This window comes from Pseudorca crassidens, chromosome 17, assembly GCF_039906515.1.
Source record: "Pseudorca crassidens isolate mPseCra1 chromosome 17, mPseCra1.hap1, whole genome shotgun sequence".
Lineage (NCBI taxonomy): Eukaryota > Metazoa > Chordata > Mammalia > Artiodactyla > Delphinidae > Pseudorca > Pseudorca crassidens.
The window spans coordinates 1128473-1145024 of NC_090312.1; the positions used below are offsets into that span (position 1 = coordinate 1128473).

Below are 16552 nucleotides of genomic sequence, written 5' to 3' on the forward strand. Positions count from 1 at the left end.
AGGCTGGTACGGAGGGAGGCGGGGCACGGCTGGGCGGGGCTCACTTCGGGGGGCGGCCGCCGGAGCTCCGCGTCTGTCTGGCGGTCCTCATCCTCCTCTGACGGCTCCGGGCTGGTAGGCGGGGGCTGTTGCCATACGATGGCCTCCTGGGCGTGCTCCTTGCGGTACAGGCTGGTGCGCTGGGTCAGGCTCACCCGCCTCACCACCTTCCTGGGAGGGGGCGGGCAGGAGGAGTGGGGGGGGTGACACCGCCTTCCCTGCGGACTCTGCCCCGAGCTCCGGCGGGCACGGAGGCCTGCCAGCTGACATCAGCAGGGACCAAGCCCGGGGCAGAGCCCAAGGGGCGAGGGGAGGGCAGAGGGGGGCTGAGGGCCCGGGGGTGGGGCACTGGGCGGGCCCGCGGGGGCCTGGTGGGAGGGGCGGGCACTTACCCCCGGCTGCCGGCACTAGAGGTGCGTCGACGCAGCAGAGAACGCTGGCGGCCCTGGGCGCGCAGGAGCGCGTCGTGCTTGTGTTTCAGCTCCAGCAGCTTGGCCCGCACCTCCTCGTCCCCGCACACGTCTGAGGAGGAGTGGCCAGAGGGTCACAGGCGCCCGCCCGCCCGTGCCCTACACCGGGAGGATGCGGCCCCAGGCTCACCGAGAGGTGTCTCTTCCATCAGGGATTTGCCGTTCAGGTCAGCCCCGTGTGCCACGAGCAGCTCCACCAGCTGCACCTGTGGGCCGGCGAGCCCGGGCTGCTGAAGCCTGCGGAGCCGCCGAGCCCGCCCGGCCCCACCGCCCCGCAGGTGCTCACCTGGCCCCAGTAGGCCGCTGCGTGCAGCGGCTCCCAGCCGTCGCGGTCCTTGGTGCTCAGGCTGGCCCCGTGTTCCAGCAGCAGGGCAGCCGCCTTGCCGAACCCGCTGGCCGCGGCGATGTGTAGCTGCAGGCAAACCGCCGGCCCCTGAGTCCCGGCCCTGGTTCGGCCGGCAGCAGGCTCCCCTGCCTGCGTCCCGGCAGCAGGCTCCCCTGCCTGCGTCCCGCGTGGCCCCGTCCTCACCAGCGTGGCGCCGTGGTCCCGGGGGGCATTGAGGTCTGCCCCCTCCTGCAGCAGGCTCCGGATGTCCCCCAGCATATGCAGCTCGGGCAAGGCCCGGGCCCGCTCGATGCTGTCCTGGGTGATGCCTGCGGGGCAGCGGGCTCAGGGCTCCACCCCCAGCACACCACCCGCCGCGCCCTGCGCCCTGCTGCCCCGGCAGGCAGGCAGGGCTGCACTCACCACGGCTGGCCATGGCCGTCTCCAGGCAGTCCAGTGTCTGCTCGTCCTCACACAGGTCATAGGGCATGTTCCCGTCCGTGTTGACTGCCAGGAGGTCGGCACCACTGCGGGAAGGGTGGATGGGGCGCTGGTCACAGGGCCCTTCTCCGCCAGCGTAGGCCCCCAGGACCCTCTCAGAGGCCTTCCACCTAGGGCTGCCTCAGAGGGGCCCAGACCTCACCTGCCGCAGTGAGAGGCGGCCCCTTGGCCCTGGGTGCTGTCTTGGGGCCAGGTGGGCTGTCCTGCAGTCTCCACCAAGTCTGATTTTTCAGGTTCCTGGCACCCCTCTGCCCCCATGAACATGTACAGTGGGCCCACTTGCCACGAGGGGGTGCCAAGACTCTGGGGGCCCCAGGCAGCAGAAGGTGGTGGGGAGAGAGCCTGGGTGTCAGGAGAGCACTGTGGGGAGCTGAAGGAGGGCCCGAAACACAAGGCTGGATACCCACTGTGGAGGGGCATGGAGTGGGGCTAGGGGCCGCCTGTGCGCACCCCCTTGCTGCCCCGTGACGCTGCACACCCAGCCCGTCCCACTCCAAGGCATCTGTGTGCAAACGGGAGCCACTGCCATCCACCCCCACACCCACCAGTGTTGCCCAGACTGCTCCACGGCCAGCCAGCGGGGGACTCCTGGGTCCTGGCGAAGCTGACCACCCTCTCCATTCACCAAGGCGGCTGTTCAGGAGCACAGCCCTGCTCTGCCCTCCTTGTTAACGGCCCCACCTGTGTCCAGGTATCCCCTTGTCAATTTCTCCCTCGTGGCTCTGACCAGAACGGCATTTCTCTATGCAGACCCTGGGAAGGCCAGGAGACCAGAGCAGGTCAAGGCCTGTCCTCAAGGAGTTCCACGCTCTTCGTGGTGTGAGCAGCCTGGCAGGCGGAGGACCACACTGCCCTGCATACGTGCTAGTTCCCTTGGGGTGGCAGCATCCGTGGTCTCGGCCCAGGTCCCACTCTGCACGCCAGGGTGCGGCAGGGTAAGCAAAGGTCAGTGGGAACACAAGAGGCCAGGGTCCAGGCACACTTTCCCACAGAGATGAGATGCCTGGGCGGTGTCTCCAGATGAACTACCCACTGCAAGGAAGGTCCTGCCTGGCCCTGGCCCAGCTGCAGCCCCTCCCTGATAGAGACGCCCACTCCAGCCACACCTGCTCCCAGCGGGCCCTACCCAGCAATGAGCAGCTCCACCAGGTGCAGGTGGCCACAGGTGGCCGCGGCGTGCAAGGGTGTCCAGCACTCACTGTCACGGGCATTGACCTTGGCCCCAGCCTCCAGGAGCTGCTGCACCATCTCCCGGAAGTCATCGATGCAGCTCTGCAAAGCACGTGGCCTGAGTGCCCGAGCCGCGGGCCGGGGCCCCGTCCTCTCCTCGCACCCTCAGCGAGGCTGACCTGATGCAGGGCGGTCAGGCCGTCCTCATTGGCCAGGTCAGGGCTGACCCCACTCTCGAGGAACTGACGGACTGCAGAGAGGAGGGGGGCGCGTTCAGGGCACAGGAGTCCCACCACAGGCCAGCGCCATCCTGCTCAGGTCCCTGCACCTGGGGTACCTGGGCTGACGGCTGTGTGTAGCTGGGAGAGCAGAGGATGGGGAGAGAGGCGGTGGTACAGGTGGCAGGAGGGACACCAGAGCCCAGGCCGAGGGCTCAGGAGCTGGGCCCCTAAGTGGGGTACAGACAGCAGCACTCTGCCTCTACCTTCCAGCAGGGCGCCCTCCTGAGTCATGGCACTAGGGCCCTCCTGTGTGACAGCCACCTCCACTGTCGTCCCCCGGGCCTGGGTGCTGGTACCTTCTGTCAGCCATCCCTGTCAGGTCCCATGCTTCCCCCAGCCTTCCTCTCTTGCTCTCTCTCTCACACACATACACACACACACTCACACACACCCACACTCACACCCCCCCCACACACACTCACACACACACCCCTTCTCTGGCACTTGCAGCCCCCCAGCCCTGCACCGCTGTAGCCAAGAGTGTGGGCCCAAGGTGCCCGGGCCTGGCCCTCCCTGGCTGCACCCTCCCCGCAGCTCCCATGCCCCGGCCTGGGGCACACCCTGCCCCTCCTTGCCCTCTGCACCCCAGCTTCTACGGCAGAGGCCTCTGCCCTGGAGGGAGGCAGAAGGCGCCCTCGGGAGCCTCCCAGGAGAGCAGAGGGGCTGTGAGCATGTGGGCACAGGAAAGGAACAGGAAGCCTGCCCAAAGTTCAGGCCTGTTGTCTGGGAAGGTTCTGATGGGAAGAAGGGAGAACTCAGAGGCAGAGCCAGGGACAGGCATCGAGGGAGCCAGGCCGTACGGGGAGCCCCACTCCCCGTGCTCTAACCTGCCCAGGTGGGCTCCACCGTACTCCTGTATGGAGGCTCAGGACCTAGGCAAGCAGGTGTCCAGAGCAAAGCCCAGCACCCTGGCCAGAGGCGGTGAAGACTGGGCGGCTCCCAGCCCACCCAGGGCCCCCGCCCACCCCCTCAGGCCTCACCTTCACTGCAGGAGCCTCCGCAGGCTGGCCTGTGAGGGCTACCCTGGGGCTCCCACCACTTGGGGTCTGTGGCTAAGGACGCTGGGCCTCGCCCTTGGCGGACCTCTCGAGGCCTGCGCCGGGGGACAGGGACAGGGCTGCCTGCCGTGCATGGCTGGCCCACACTCGCCTTCCTCCAGGTCATTCCGGGCAGCCGCCTCCAGAAGGGCAACGCTTGGGGGGAAGAGGACCCGCTTCTGTGGCCGGCCGTCGGCCGCCTCCTTCTGTGACTGCGTCTGCTGGCCCCTCCTGCCATGGGCCTCCTTCTCGGCCTGGGCCCACATCTTCACCTGCTGGGCACGTCGCTTCTGGGCGTGCTTCAGCCGCTCCTGTGTGCTCATCCTGCCCACCGTGGGCATCTCTGCCAGCAGCTCCAGGTGCTCGGCCATGGCGGGGGCTGCCTGCCAGGGGGGCTGCTGGGGGCACCGGACGGGGAAGCGCGGGGGCCAGGCTGGGCCTGCGAGGCGGGGCAGCTGGCTGGACTGGCGCCCTGGGGGGCATCCCCTCTCTAAGGCTCAGTGTCCTCTGCCCCTGGCAAGGCTGGATCAGGAGGCCCCCCGCTGTGACCAGACCCGGGCAGCCATGAGGGGCCCGGGCCCCAGGCAGAAAGGGCAGCAAGGGAGGGCGCCTGCAGCCGGCCTCCCAGGGCCCTGGCACCTCGGCTGCTCGATGGACAAGGCCTCCCTCCCTCGTCCTGGACCCGGCCAGCCTCAGTTCAGGGTCTGAAGCTAATGACCCAGATAACGGAGTTGCAGCTCGCTGGCGCCTTGCCGAGGGGAAGAGGAGGCCAGGGCAAGGGGCAGAGGCCCCGGGAGCCCTAAAAGCCCCTCTCACCTAACAGGCCTTAGGGGACCAGGTGGGGTCTAGGAGCAGCCATGGCGGGGGCCTTCCCTCCCCACACCCCCAGCCTTCTGGGGTCGGTGCTAACGAGGAGGTGTGGCCACAGGGGGCCCGGGCGGGCGTGTGTCCAGAGTCCCAGGGTCCGGCCCCCAGCGCCTGGGGCCGAGGCTCTCTAAGCAGCCAGGGCACCGAGGGTACAGCGGGCCTGGCAACTGTGTCTTCAGGAAGGCGTCCCCTTCGCAGGAGCCGGCGGCCCAGCTGTGCACGGCAGGCGCTCCCGCTGGCCTGAGAGGAGGAAGCAGGAAGCGCGTCAAGGCCAGACGGCGGCGACGGCTCCACCCGGAGCCCCGCCCTGTGTGAGGGCGAGCCCTGCCCGGGAGATCCTGGCAGAGGGGAGGGGGCTGGCAGTGCCCGCAGTCTGGCCCACACGCTCGCCGTTTCCAGCAAGGGCCTGCAGGCTGTGCGGCTGAGAGAGGGGCGCAGGGCCGGCACTGCCAGCTCGCTGCGGCCTTCCTAAGAGGCGGCCCCTCGAGGCCTCCGGCTCAGCCCTTGCCCCGCAGCGCCCCTGACCTGTGCGCCCTGGGCCGGGCCGGCTGGCCAAGGTCACCTTCTCCTTGGGCTCTCCCGGACTCCCCGAGCGCTGTGCGGCCTAGGCCTTCCCGAGAGCAGGCCCTGCCGCCTGGACACCGGGCCGCCCTGCTGCTCGGCCACAGCTGCGGAGGGCGGAGGGCGGAGGGCCTGGCCTGGCCTGCCCCGCACCCCAGCTCCTCAACACCCGAGTCTGGGCCTCTTCCTCGCCGGGCTTTCTGTTTCTAGCTCAGGCCACTCGGTGCTTTGCTTCCCTCTGCCATCCTGGGCGGCGGTCCAAGCCCTGGTTGTGTGAACGCAGGCGCAGGTGGCCTGCCTGACAGACAGGTGGGCCGGCAGCTGGGCTGGGGCACAGCCCCACAGTCCCCACCATGGCCCGTCCTGCGCAGCACGCCCGGTGTGCTCGCTAGGCATGGTCCCAGGACACTCCTCGGGAGGCCATGGCCATGCTCCACCTAGAAGGTACCCACCGGCAGCTCAGCCTGCCCACCGGGAGTCCCCGTTCCCACTCGGCCAGACCTTGTGGCCATCTAGAGACTGACCCAGGCTTCTTCTGGCCAGACTTGTACTCAGGGGTCTCAGTGAGTGCCCCCTTCTTTCTGGAGGGGGACTGTCCTGGGCCAGATCAAGTGAGGTCAGGTCCCTCCTGCCCCGGGACCCCCAGTGTGTTGGGAGCCTCGCATTACAGCTCTGCCTCGCCCTGGACTTTGCTGGTACTCCAGCTATCCGCTCTGCGAGCCAGGCCTCAGAGGCTACCAGGGGACAGGAAAGAGCCCTCCAGGCGGACAGCCCCCAACTGGCCACCTCTGCAGATGAGCTGCCTAGCCCCCCTGCCTGGATCCCCCAAGTCCCACCTCTGCCCTGACCGAGACAGGCAGGAGGCCTGCAGGCACCGTGGCAACTCCCCACCCATTAGGCTGGGGGTGGATCCCAGACCAAACCCAAGGCGTGGCAGGGCTTTCACTGACTCTGTAAGACTCTCCCTCCCTGCTGGCCACTCACAGGCAGCCTCAGGTTCCCCTGGAGGGAGCTGGGACCCCCTGCAGCCCACACATGGGATCTTCACCTGTCTGGGGTAGGTCTCTGAAGAGCCTGCCCCAAGAGACGCGGGAAGGAGGAGCAACGCACTCTGCCCAGGGCCACCCCCGACCCCGTCACAGAGGATGCTGCCCCCACCTGTCCACGAGGGAGGAGGTCCCCTGCAGGCCAAGGCTCCACAGCAGAGCGGGCTCACAGGGCCTCAGCGACCATCTTCTCCAAGTGGGCGCCAACATCAGAGCCACAGCCCGATTTTGTTAAGTTTGACAAGATTTAGGAGATGTCATCTACCCCATCATTTTATGGAAAAAAAGAGATTCTGACGCCCACGTCCTACAGAAATTCCCCTAGAGGGGACTTCCCCGATGGCCCAGTGGTTAGGACTGCATGGTTCCACTGCACGGGTTCGATTCCCTCATCGGGGAGCTAAGACCCCTGCATGCGGGGGAGCAGGGTAGGGGACAGAAAACAACCTAAAATAGAGTAACCACCAGCTTTTCAAATTGAACAGATGTTGTGTTTTCTAGCTGTTGTTTTCTTATTTTGAAAGCCACCCATGAACATACATGTGGGGCAGGATCTGAAGGCTCACCCAGGCCCACCCCTGTGCCCCAGGCAGCACGGGGCTCAGGATAGAGACCTGCTCCCTGTGGGCCCCCAACGGCCCGGGCACTGCACACTGGAGACTCTGGTCTCCTGCTGGGCTGCAGCAGCTCAACCGGGTCCTCAGTCCCCTACTCTGGGGGCCCCAGGGCCCCTCTGGGCCCCTTTAGCAGCACTCCTTGCTGGAAGCTGCCTGAGGACAGTCTGCATGTGACCTTGGGCGGGTCCTTGGGCCGCTGGACTGCCTCCTCTGAGAGAAAGGTGACCCCAGGGAGTGTCAGGACCCCGCTGCAGTGGGCGCCCACCCTGGAACAGTCTCCACGGGGGGCAGCACAGTGCCCAGCCCCCGGCCCCCCCAGGCTGAGTCTGAGCTCTCCGCCTGTCCCCCCTCCTCAAGCCCCACTCTTCCGCCTCCTCCTAGCCACGCAGTCCAGGAACGGTCCCCCCAAGCTGCAAGACTCACCCCTCAGCTGAGCCACAGAGACCAGGACAGCTCAGTGGCGTCCCAACAACTGCCCACCGCACCACACCCAGGCCAAGGGGGCCAAGCAGGGCGGCTGCCGCCTCAGTCCACAAATCCTGCCCCAAGCCTCCCTGGAATGTCAAACAGAGATAATCTGGACGATTTTTCCACTTCTCAGCTCCATGCCTGGGGCGCTGCATGGGAGTGTGGGGCTGAGGTGGGAGGAGCCTTCTGGAAGGACAGTGGCCACTGCCCCTCATCCTCTGAGCCCACGGCACTTATGTCCAGAGTCTGTGGAGAGTACCCCTGACACCCGGCTTATGGGCCCCAGCCCAGGCCCTCGGTGTGGACAGACACACGCTGGCCTGAGTGTCTCAGCGGCCCCTCCCCAACCACAGTCCCAGCCCCAGCACCGGCAGGTCCCTGTCATTATCCCCATCTCCCACCTGGGGAACTGAGGCCTAAACCCGTGGGGCCCTGCTGACGACACCACCGTCCTGCCTCTCATGCCCACTTCCCAGCATCTGTGAGAATCAGGGACAGCGTAGCAAGACCCCAGAGCCTTTGAGGGTCGGGAAGTGTCCCTTCACTCGCCCAGGGACAGGGAGGCTGTGCTTTGCTCAGAGAGAGGAAAGGAGAGATGAAGGGGCGGGGGAGGGGGAGGGGGGTGCCCACCTCCCCTCAGGTTCTGGGGGCTTCGCATCCCTGTCCTGCTTAAGGGTTGCTGGAGCTGGTTTTCCTTGTGGCTTTATCTACGACAGCAGAAGATGGGGAGTGACCAGCTGCTCCTCACTCTGGGAAGAGCAAAGTGTGTGTCGCCATCCTGCAGAGTCACACACACAAACGTGCCCGTCAGCAGGTGAGGGCATGTAAATGTCATGGGCGAGGGGCTGGGGCTTGGTTGCCGAAACGCCGAGGCAGAGCTGACCGCGCCGCGTTGCAGGCGGGGTGTCTGTTTGCTCGGGGACCACAAGTAGCTGGGCTTCACCCCTGGCCGACCCCCTGCCCCATCCCCTCACCCTTCCACCCCAGCCCGGCTCACCTGGGAAGCCTCCCATCCCCGCTGCATATCCGGCTGCCGCGGGCACAAGTCCACCAAGGGCACTGTTCGTCCCGCAGAGGACCAGCCAGCTGGGGGCCCACCCGGTCCATGCCCAGGGCCACGTGCTGGGACCTCGGGTGGGGACCTGCTCAGGGAGGGAACCCGACGCCCCAAGGGCAGGGTCCGGCTCACAACAGGCACTCCGCCAGTGGTCTGGCCGTGCCGTCCCCAGCCCTGCCCCACGGGCCTGGCCTGGGGGTGGCCTAGGGTCGGGGCACAAGGAAAACTGGTCTGCCCTCAGAGCAGGCGCAGGACGTGCGCTGGTGGGGAGGAGGGCCCACCTGACGGGCCCAGGGAGGGGTCGGGGGCACCGCCAGCAGCAGCGGGGCGGGCTGGGCTGGGGGCACTGGGAGGCGTGCGCAGCAAGGACGGAGAGGCCAGGAGCCAAGCAGCTGGGTGGGTGGGCGGCGGGCTCCTCCTCGCACTGGTGCGGGACCCATGGAGGAGCCGACCTGGGGGTGCGGCCAGGGAGGCTGTCCCCAGGGGCACTCACCTGCCTCCAGCAGGCCTGTTCTAGAACGTTCTAGAAGCTAATCCCACAGTACTACCATCAGGCCCCTCACTGCAGCAGCCTTTCGTCCTACACGTCTATCAAAGGGCCATTAAGTAAGGCCCTAAGGGGCTTATGAGGAAGCCTCCTATGCACCCTCATGAGAAGGTCACTAAGAAACTGTTCAGTGAAGGAAAAAAGGTGCCAAATCTGTACATGATAAGCAACTTCTGTGTGAGCACACACGTAAACCTGTGTCAGAAACACAGGGCAGGAGAGAGGCAACGGGAAGGGCCTCAGGCGGGGCGGGGGCGGGGCGGGCGGCACCAGAGCTTTGGGTCACTCCTGTTGTTTCGGTTTTGAGCCACGTGAAGGTAAACCTCTTCGGAACAACATTTGGGGCTCTGTTCAGGGAGGGCAGGTGTGAGCACACCTGTCAGGTATCGGGTGCGGCCTCGGGGGGCGGGGACTAACAGGACCAGCCCGTGCCAGGGTCAGCAGAGGAGCTGGCCTCAGCCTGGGCCCGGGGAGCCCAGAGGCTTCCAGACAAATGAGTGATGTGATCGGATCTGGGGGGTGGGGGGACCTGGCAGGAGAGACGACGGGACCCGCACACACCCCCGGCAGCGGTGGACAGGAGAGGAGCCACAGCCGGAGGGCAGGACAGGCTGCCTGATGCGAGGAAAGCACCAGTGAGGGGCAGACGGAGGACGGAGGCCTGAGGAGCGGGCCGAGCAGCGTCCACGCGAGCAGGGGCCAGGACGCCCAGGAGAGAGTGCGTGCAAGTGAGTGGTCAGCAGAGGCACAGACGGGAGAACTGAGCGGGGGCCTCAGGGAAGGCCTGCTCCAGTGGGCGGCAGGGCGGGACGCCACCTCTCTCCTCACACCAGAACCAATCCAGATGCGTCACTGACACAGCCGCAGGAAAAATAAAGCCACAGGAGTGCCAGCAGTAAGAAGGCAAGACCGTCTGTGTGACCCCAGCAAAGGGGAAAGAAAGCCTTTCTAAGCTTGACACAAAACCCAGAAACCAAAAAGAAAACTGATACATCCGACTGCACTAGATTTGTTAAATGTCTGCACTGTAAAAACAAAACAATTCAAAACGAAACCTATAAAATCAAAAGACAAACGGTCAACTGAGTAAAAACATTTGCAGTAAACAGGACAAAGTGGTCCTCACGTCAATCATGACGGCCGCACACAGGGACAGAGCACGGATCCCCCTGGAAACATCCAGATAGATACTCAACTCCCTGATAATCAACACATGCAAACTGGAAGTAGGACGTGAGCGTGGACGGCACCCGCGGCTGGACCACAAAGGCTGAGAGCGCCAGCCCTAAAGGACGCGCCTGAGTAACTACTCAAGTGTAGAAAGCCTCGGACCTGCTCGGCCAAGGGGCTGCCCTGCAGGCACACAGGTGGTCTCCTCGCGGCGGCCCAGCAGCAGTCCCCGAGGCGGAGGAGCAGTGGGCTCGGACGTGGTGGGGGCCCCACCTCCTGAGAGTCTCAGACGACGTGCGCGGGAGGCGAGAGAGGCTTCGTGAGAGACGTGGCACAGAGGAGGGGTCTCCTGACCCTGCTCTCTGCCCCCCCAGTCCTGACACCCTCCCCCGGGGCCAGGCTCCAGCATCACCCCACGCCCTCAGCCCCATCACTCAGCCCTTGCTCTCCCCTGACCGCGGCCCCTCCTCCCTGCTCCCTTCCCGCCAGCCTTCTCCGGGGCTGCTTTTTCCTCTCCCCGCCTCACCCCCAGGCCTGGAAGTGCCACGACCCCTCTCCCTGCTGCAGCCTGCAGCCCCTTCCCCCTGCTCCCCCCAAGAGTCCTGGCTGACGCGTCCATCGCCCGTCGGCCGCACCCACCCCCCACCCCAGCCCTTGCCGAGGCGTCGCCGCACCGCTGCATCAGGCCTGAACTCCCGTGCGCCACCCTTCAGCTCCCTGCCCCTCGGTGTTGACCTCTTCTTCCTGCCAGTGACCTCATCCTCTGCCTCAACGACGCCCTGGACCCTGTCACCTCCAGTAACCCCCCAACCCCACCCCGGCATCTCGGTTCAACACCCGGTTCCCTGCCCATCACCCCTCCCAGCTCACTGCTGCCTCCAGCGCCCCAGAGCCCCAGGATGACGTGTCCTCAAGCAGCAGCTTCAAGCCCCATCAGCACACGCTCCCTGGCCCTGCCACTTCACTGAGCTTGTCAGAAAGTCCCAGGCGCGGCCCAACGCAACGGCCCCAACTCTGAATGTACCAGCAAAGCTGCTGACTGAAGACCCCGCTCAGACACGACAGCGCTAAAGCTTCAGGAAACCCTACAGCTTCCCTCTCCCCTTCTCTTCTGCATCCTCACACTCAGCTACCGACACGTTTCCTGACAAGACAGAAGCCATCAGAAGAGGACATCCACCCCTGTGGAAAAGTCACCAGCCACTGCGCCCACCCACAGGGCCTTCCAGCCCCACCCCAGGATCCTCCAGGACAATCTCTCAGCATCAGCTCTCTCCTCTGGACCCTTGCCCTCGGCAGAGTGATGCTCCCAACCTAATTCACAAACAGCAGCAAACCCTTCTGGAGGAGACAAGGATGTCTGCTATCACTAGTTCTATTCATATTGTATTAACGCTTTTAGCCAGTGCAACTGGGCAAGAAAAAGAAAATGAATAAGAATAGGAAGGGTAGGGGAACTCCCTGCCTGTCCAGTGGTTAAGACTCCACGATTTCACTGCTGAGGGGCCAGGTTTGATCCCTGGTCAGGGAACTAAGATCCTACAAGCCGCGTGCTGCGGCCAAAATACATACATATATATATATATATACATATACATATATATATATACACACACACACATACACACACACACACACACACACACGTACACGTATAAAAGAACAAGAAGGGTAGGAAAAAACTCAGTATTTGTGAATGACATATTGTGTACGATGAATACCTGAAAGGTCCTAGAAAACTATTAGAACATGAGAACACAGCAATAGTAATAGACACAAGTTGTTTTTTAAAAAAATATTTATTTATTTATTTTGGCTGCACCGGGTTTTAGTTGTGGCACGCGGGATCTTTGTTGTGGCATGCAGACTCTTAGTTGTGGCTTGCATGCGGGATCTAGTTCCCCAACCAGGGATCGAACCCGGGCCCCCTGCATTGGGAGCACGGAGTCTTACCCACTGGACTGCCACGGAAGTCCCGTTGATAGATACAAGGTTAATGTACAAAAATCTATTATATCTATAAATGCCAGCAACAGTTAGAAGATAAAAAATTGTAATGATGGTATTTATAATACTAAGTGTCCAAAAGCATCAATGTCTAGGAATAAATCTAATAAAAGATGTACAAGGTCTCCACACAGAAAATCACTGAACCTTACTGAAACACGAGAAAAGGACCAAAAGGGACACACTGCGCTTAGGGGTCAAAAGACTGAACTCTAAAGATGCCATTTTCCCCCAAATTCATCTAAGATTCAATGCAATCCCAATCAAAATCCCACTGGTTCTATCTGAAATTCACAAACTGATTCTCCATTTAACAGGAAATGCCAAAGGGCAAGAATTGTCAGTACAATCCTAAAAAGAGACAAATCTGAAGTGCTTAGGGATAGAGAAATAGACTGACAGAACAGAACGGAGTCCAGAAACAGTTACACATGCACAGACATTCAATTTATGACACTGCAGAGCAGCAGAAAAAGAGTCTTTTCAATAAATGGCGCTGGGACAGCTGAACAGCCACATGCAAAAGCTCACCTTGACCCCACCCCCAGGTGAGCTGTGCGCCTACACATGAAACGTGAGGCAGCACAGCATCTATGAAGACTGGACACCAAAAGCACAGTCCATAAATGACAAATTAGATAGACCTCATCAAAATTTAGACGTTTTGTCCTGCTAAAGGCCCTGTGAAGTGCGCCAGAAGACGTGCTATTGCCTGGAGAGCATATTTGCAAACCACAAACAGAACAAAGGACTTTTACCTAGTGGACACAGAGAAGTTCCAAAACTCAGCAGTGAGAAAACAGACACTCCTATTAGAAAAGGGGCAAAATGTGAACAGGCATCTCACTAAAGAGGATGCGGATGGCAGCAAAGCCCACGAGAAGATGCGGAACAGCACTGGCCACTGGGAAAATGCAAACGGAAATCACAGTGGCCGTCAGACGGCAAGGACGGGACAAGGACGGGTCTCGCCCAGCGCTGCTAGGGATGGGAGGCGCACGGCCACTCGGAAAACAGTCTGCTGTTTCTTAAAACTAAACATGCATTTATCATATGACCCTGCAGCTGCACTCTTGGGCATTTATCTCAGAGAATGAACACTTAACGTTCACACAAAGACCTGTACGTGAATTTCAGAGCAATTTCATGCATAAACTGGAAACTACCCAGATGTCCTTCACTGGGTGAATGGTTAACCACACTCCGGTCCACCCACCCCACAGAACACCCCTCAACGATGAAAAGAGCCCACGACAGATGCACACGGCCGGGATGGATATGGACGGTGCTCTGCTCTTCCCCCAGTCACATCCTGCGTGGCCCGGTCCACCCAGCATTCTCAATGGGGTGAGGAAGGAGGTGGCCAGGGCCACATAGGGCAGCCGAGGGTCCTCGACTGTGGTGGTCACACCGTTCGACACAAGTGATCAGATCGCACCTGTGTGCGCACACCCTTGGGTGTACGTAAAACTGGTAAAATCTGAAAGGGTCAATGGAGTGCGTCCACGCCTGTGTCCCAGACCAGACTCTGCACCACAGCCATGTGCCCTTGGGGACAGGGGAAGGGTTCGGGGCTTCCCGAACCCTTTCTCCTCAAACTGAAATTTTAAAAGTGTGAAGGGACTTCCCTGGCGGTCCAGTGGTTAAGACTCCGTGCTTCCACTGCAGGGGACACGGGTTCAGGGAACTAAGATCCCCGCAAAAGATAAAAAATTTAAAAAAGAGTGAAAAAGCAAGCCACAGAGTAGGAAATGGTAAAAACAATTGATATAAAAAGAACGACTAAATGGGACTTCCCTGGTGGTCCAGTGGGTAAGACTCCGCACTCCCAAGGCAGGGGGCCCGGGTTCGATCCCTAGTCGGGGAACTAGATCCCACGTGCCACAACGGAGATCCCGTGTGCGACGACTAAGACCCAGCACAGCCAAGATAAATAAATAAATAAACACTTAAAAAAAAAACCTCACTAAGAAACCTCCACCAAATTGGAAAATGGGCCGAAGACTTCAGGAGCCCCTTCACATCAATACACACAATGAGGGGCCCCAGGTCAACAGTCATCAGGGAAATGCACACGCGACCCAAAACACCGGCACCTGCCCGCCCACCCGTGGGGAGACCGAGCATTAGGGAAGGCGCGGGGTGACCGTGACTGTCCCTGCTCACAGGGGTGCCCGTGGACCATACACCTTCCACCAGCCGCCCACTCCAGGCACTGTCCCCAACAGAAACGTGTCCGGGCCCCACACTGGGCCTATATGGGGGACAGCGCTACAGAGGATATTCCCAGGACAGCTGGCCAACTGGGACCTGGGCTGGGGACTCGAGTGCCGCATCCACACCGATCCCCTGAGGCTTCAGGCTGCGCTTGGTCACAGAAGCAGAAGCGTGGACTCAAGAATTAAGGGCGCTAACAGCCTCCCCAGCACCTGGCAGCAGACTGGGGAGGGGCAGCGTCGCACAGCCCGCACTTAGCACGCGTCAGGATGCGCTCTGAGACCAGCCCTGGGCCCCTCGGCCGCGCTCGCACCCAGCCGGACACGCTCACAGGTCCTTCCAGACGCACAAGCCTCTCAAAGCCAATGCAGGGCTGGTGTTACGGGTCCCCGGCCCTGAGGGGCCCCTCCTCCAGGCCCCAGTCTCTCACCGTGCCCCAGCCTGAGCCTCCTGACGGCCCACAGGTCTGGGGAACCCGCCATGAGCAGCCCCTCCTGTGGCCCCGGCCCCCAGCAGCCCCCACAGCGCTCGGCCTCAGGGCTCCCAAGGACCCCTAGGAAGTGCCGCTGCACCGGGAGCGCCCTCAGCACCGGTCACGGCCGCCGTGGCGCGGCAACCCCGACACCACAACTGTCACCGAGGCAGACCCGGGCTGCGTGGCGCGGCAACCCCGACACCACAGCCGTCACCGAGGCAGACCTGGGCTGCAGGAGGCCAGAGTCTCCCGCGCCCCCCACCCACCAGCAGCACTCACGGCCCTGCTCCTCCCAGGCTGGCATTGGAGGGAAGGGCGGCGGGTGACCCACACAGCTACCAGGTGCCCACCTCACGGGCAGGAAGCAGCGGCCGGGCCTAGTGAAGGTTGGTGCGAAGGCCCAGAGGAGCACACCTGGCAGCTGTGAGAACTGGGGAGCAGGTAAGGGCGGGAGTGAGGAGACCCATGGCATGGCTGGACCCTCATCTCAAGGAGGGGCAGTGACAGCACCAGAAGTGAGGCCAGAGTGCCATCCTGGGGCCCCTCCCTCCAGCCCACTCCTGCCCCCAGCCCCCACTGGGTCTTCATCTTTCACAGGGCCTCTACCTGCTGCCCTGCTCCTAGTCGGGGGTCCAGCCCCTCTCCGCACTGCAGCCCCAGGGCATTGAAATCGCAAGGCTCAACCCAGTCTCCCCCGTGCGTGAAACGGTCCTAAGGCCCTGCTGGCCCCATGAAAGGTCCATGCTTCTTACACAGCCCATGACATCCTGGGCCCAGGGCCTGCGTAGGATCCCAGCCAAGACTCAGCAGCCCTGCCCATCGCCCCACTGTCCAGCCAGGCTAGACCTCGTGTCGGTCCTGCATGCCCTGCCTCTCAGGTCTGGAGGAACAGGGGTCCCTGTGCCTGGGATGGGCTCCTACACAGGCTTCCCCACGTATTGGGGTGCCCTGTTAAAAACTTTTTATTGTGAAGTGTGATACTGTGAAAATTAATAAACAGAAACCTCATTTAAACTGGAGTCAGGGGAATTCCCTGGCGGTCCAGTGGTTAGGACTCCACACTTCCACTGCAGGGGGCCTGGGCTCGATCCCTGGTCAGGGAACTAAGATCCCGCTAGCCACAGCCAAAAAATAAATAAATAAAAATTAAAAATAAATAAAATAAAATGGAGTCAGGAGGCCAGAAGGGGGAGCTCTCACACCCTGTCACTCCACCTCAGCTGCAGACCCAGCAGGAGGAAGGTTACCGCTTACTACCCAGCAGGAGGAAGGAAGATTTTCTCCCCGCCCGGCAACAGCTCAACCAATGAAAAACCACTAAACTTCAAACTCCCAGTTTCCTCCAATGGACTCTGTTTAGAACAGCCCCTCCCAACTCCCCTTCTCCTCTATAAAAGAGTTTCTTCTTTTCGTTCTCCAGACTTGCCTGTGGTTCCCCATGGATTGCAGGTCCTCAATTGCAATTCTTTGCTCCTCTAAAATAAACCCATTTTCCTGATAAAATAACTGGCTGTTTTAAGTCAACAATACAAGTACAGGGGCTTCCCTGGTGGCACAGTGGTTGAGAGTCCACCTGCCGAGTTCGTGCCCCGGTCTGGGAAGATCCCACATGCTGCGGAGCGGCTGGGCCCGTGAGCCACGGCCGCTGGGCCTGCGCTTCCGGAGCCTGTGCTCCGCAACGGGAGAGGCCACGGCAG

At 62.1% G+C, this 16552-nt stretch overlaps 1 protein-coding gene and 1 long non-coding RNA gene across 12 annotated transcripts in view; one reads left to right on the forward strand and one right to left on the reverse strand.

The window, feature by feature from the left end:
• The window catches only part of PPP1R16A (protein phosphatase 1 regulatory subunit 16A), a 28943-nt gene that overhangs the window by 744 nt on the left and 11647 nt on the right, over nucleotides 1–16552 (reverse strand). For 4 of the 11 annotated variants that reach the window (XM_067712486.1, XM_067712489.1, XM_067712488.1 and 1 more), the window contains exons 2-7: nucleotides 3936–4930; nucleotides 2685–2755; nucleotides 2462–2607; nucleotides 640–1361; nucleotides 432–561; nucleotides 45–210 (exon numbers count right to left, since the gene is read on the reverse strand). In XM_067712486.1, coding sequence (XP_067568587.1) covers nucleotides 45–210; nucleotides 432–561; nucleotides 640–1361; nucleotides 2462–2607; nucleotides 2685–2755; nucleotides 3936–4194 — 1494 coding nt within the window. In that variant the 5' untranslated portion in view covers nucleotides 4195–4930. Of the gene's footprint in view, nucleotides 1–44; nucleotides 211–431; nucleotides 562–639; nucleotides 1362–1477; nucleotides 1756–2461; nucleotides 2608–2684; nucleotides 2756–3935; nucleotides 4931–16552 lie in introns of those variants that run through there. The other 7 variants (XM_067712495.1, XM_067712492.1, XM_067712494.1 and 4 more) reach the window with 7 other exon arrangements.
• LOC137210558 (uncharacterized) lies at nucleotides 539–6779 on the forward strand. The gene is made up of 3 exons (XR_010936612.1): nucleotides 539–676; nucleotides 2086–4182; nucleotides 4889–6779. It is a non-coding gene; the product is annotated as an uncharacterized lncRNA (long non-coding RNA).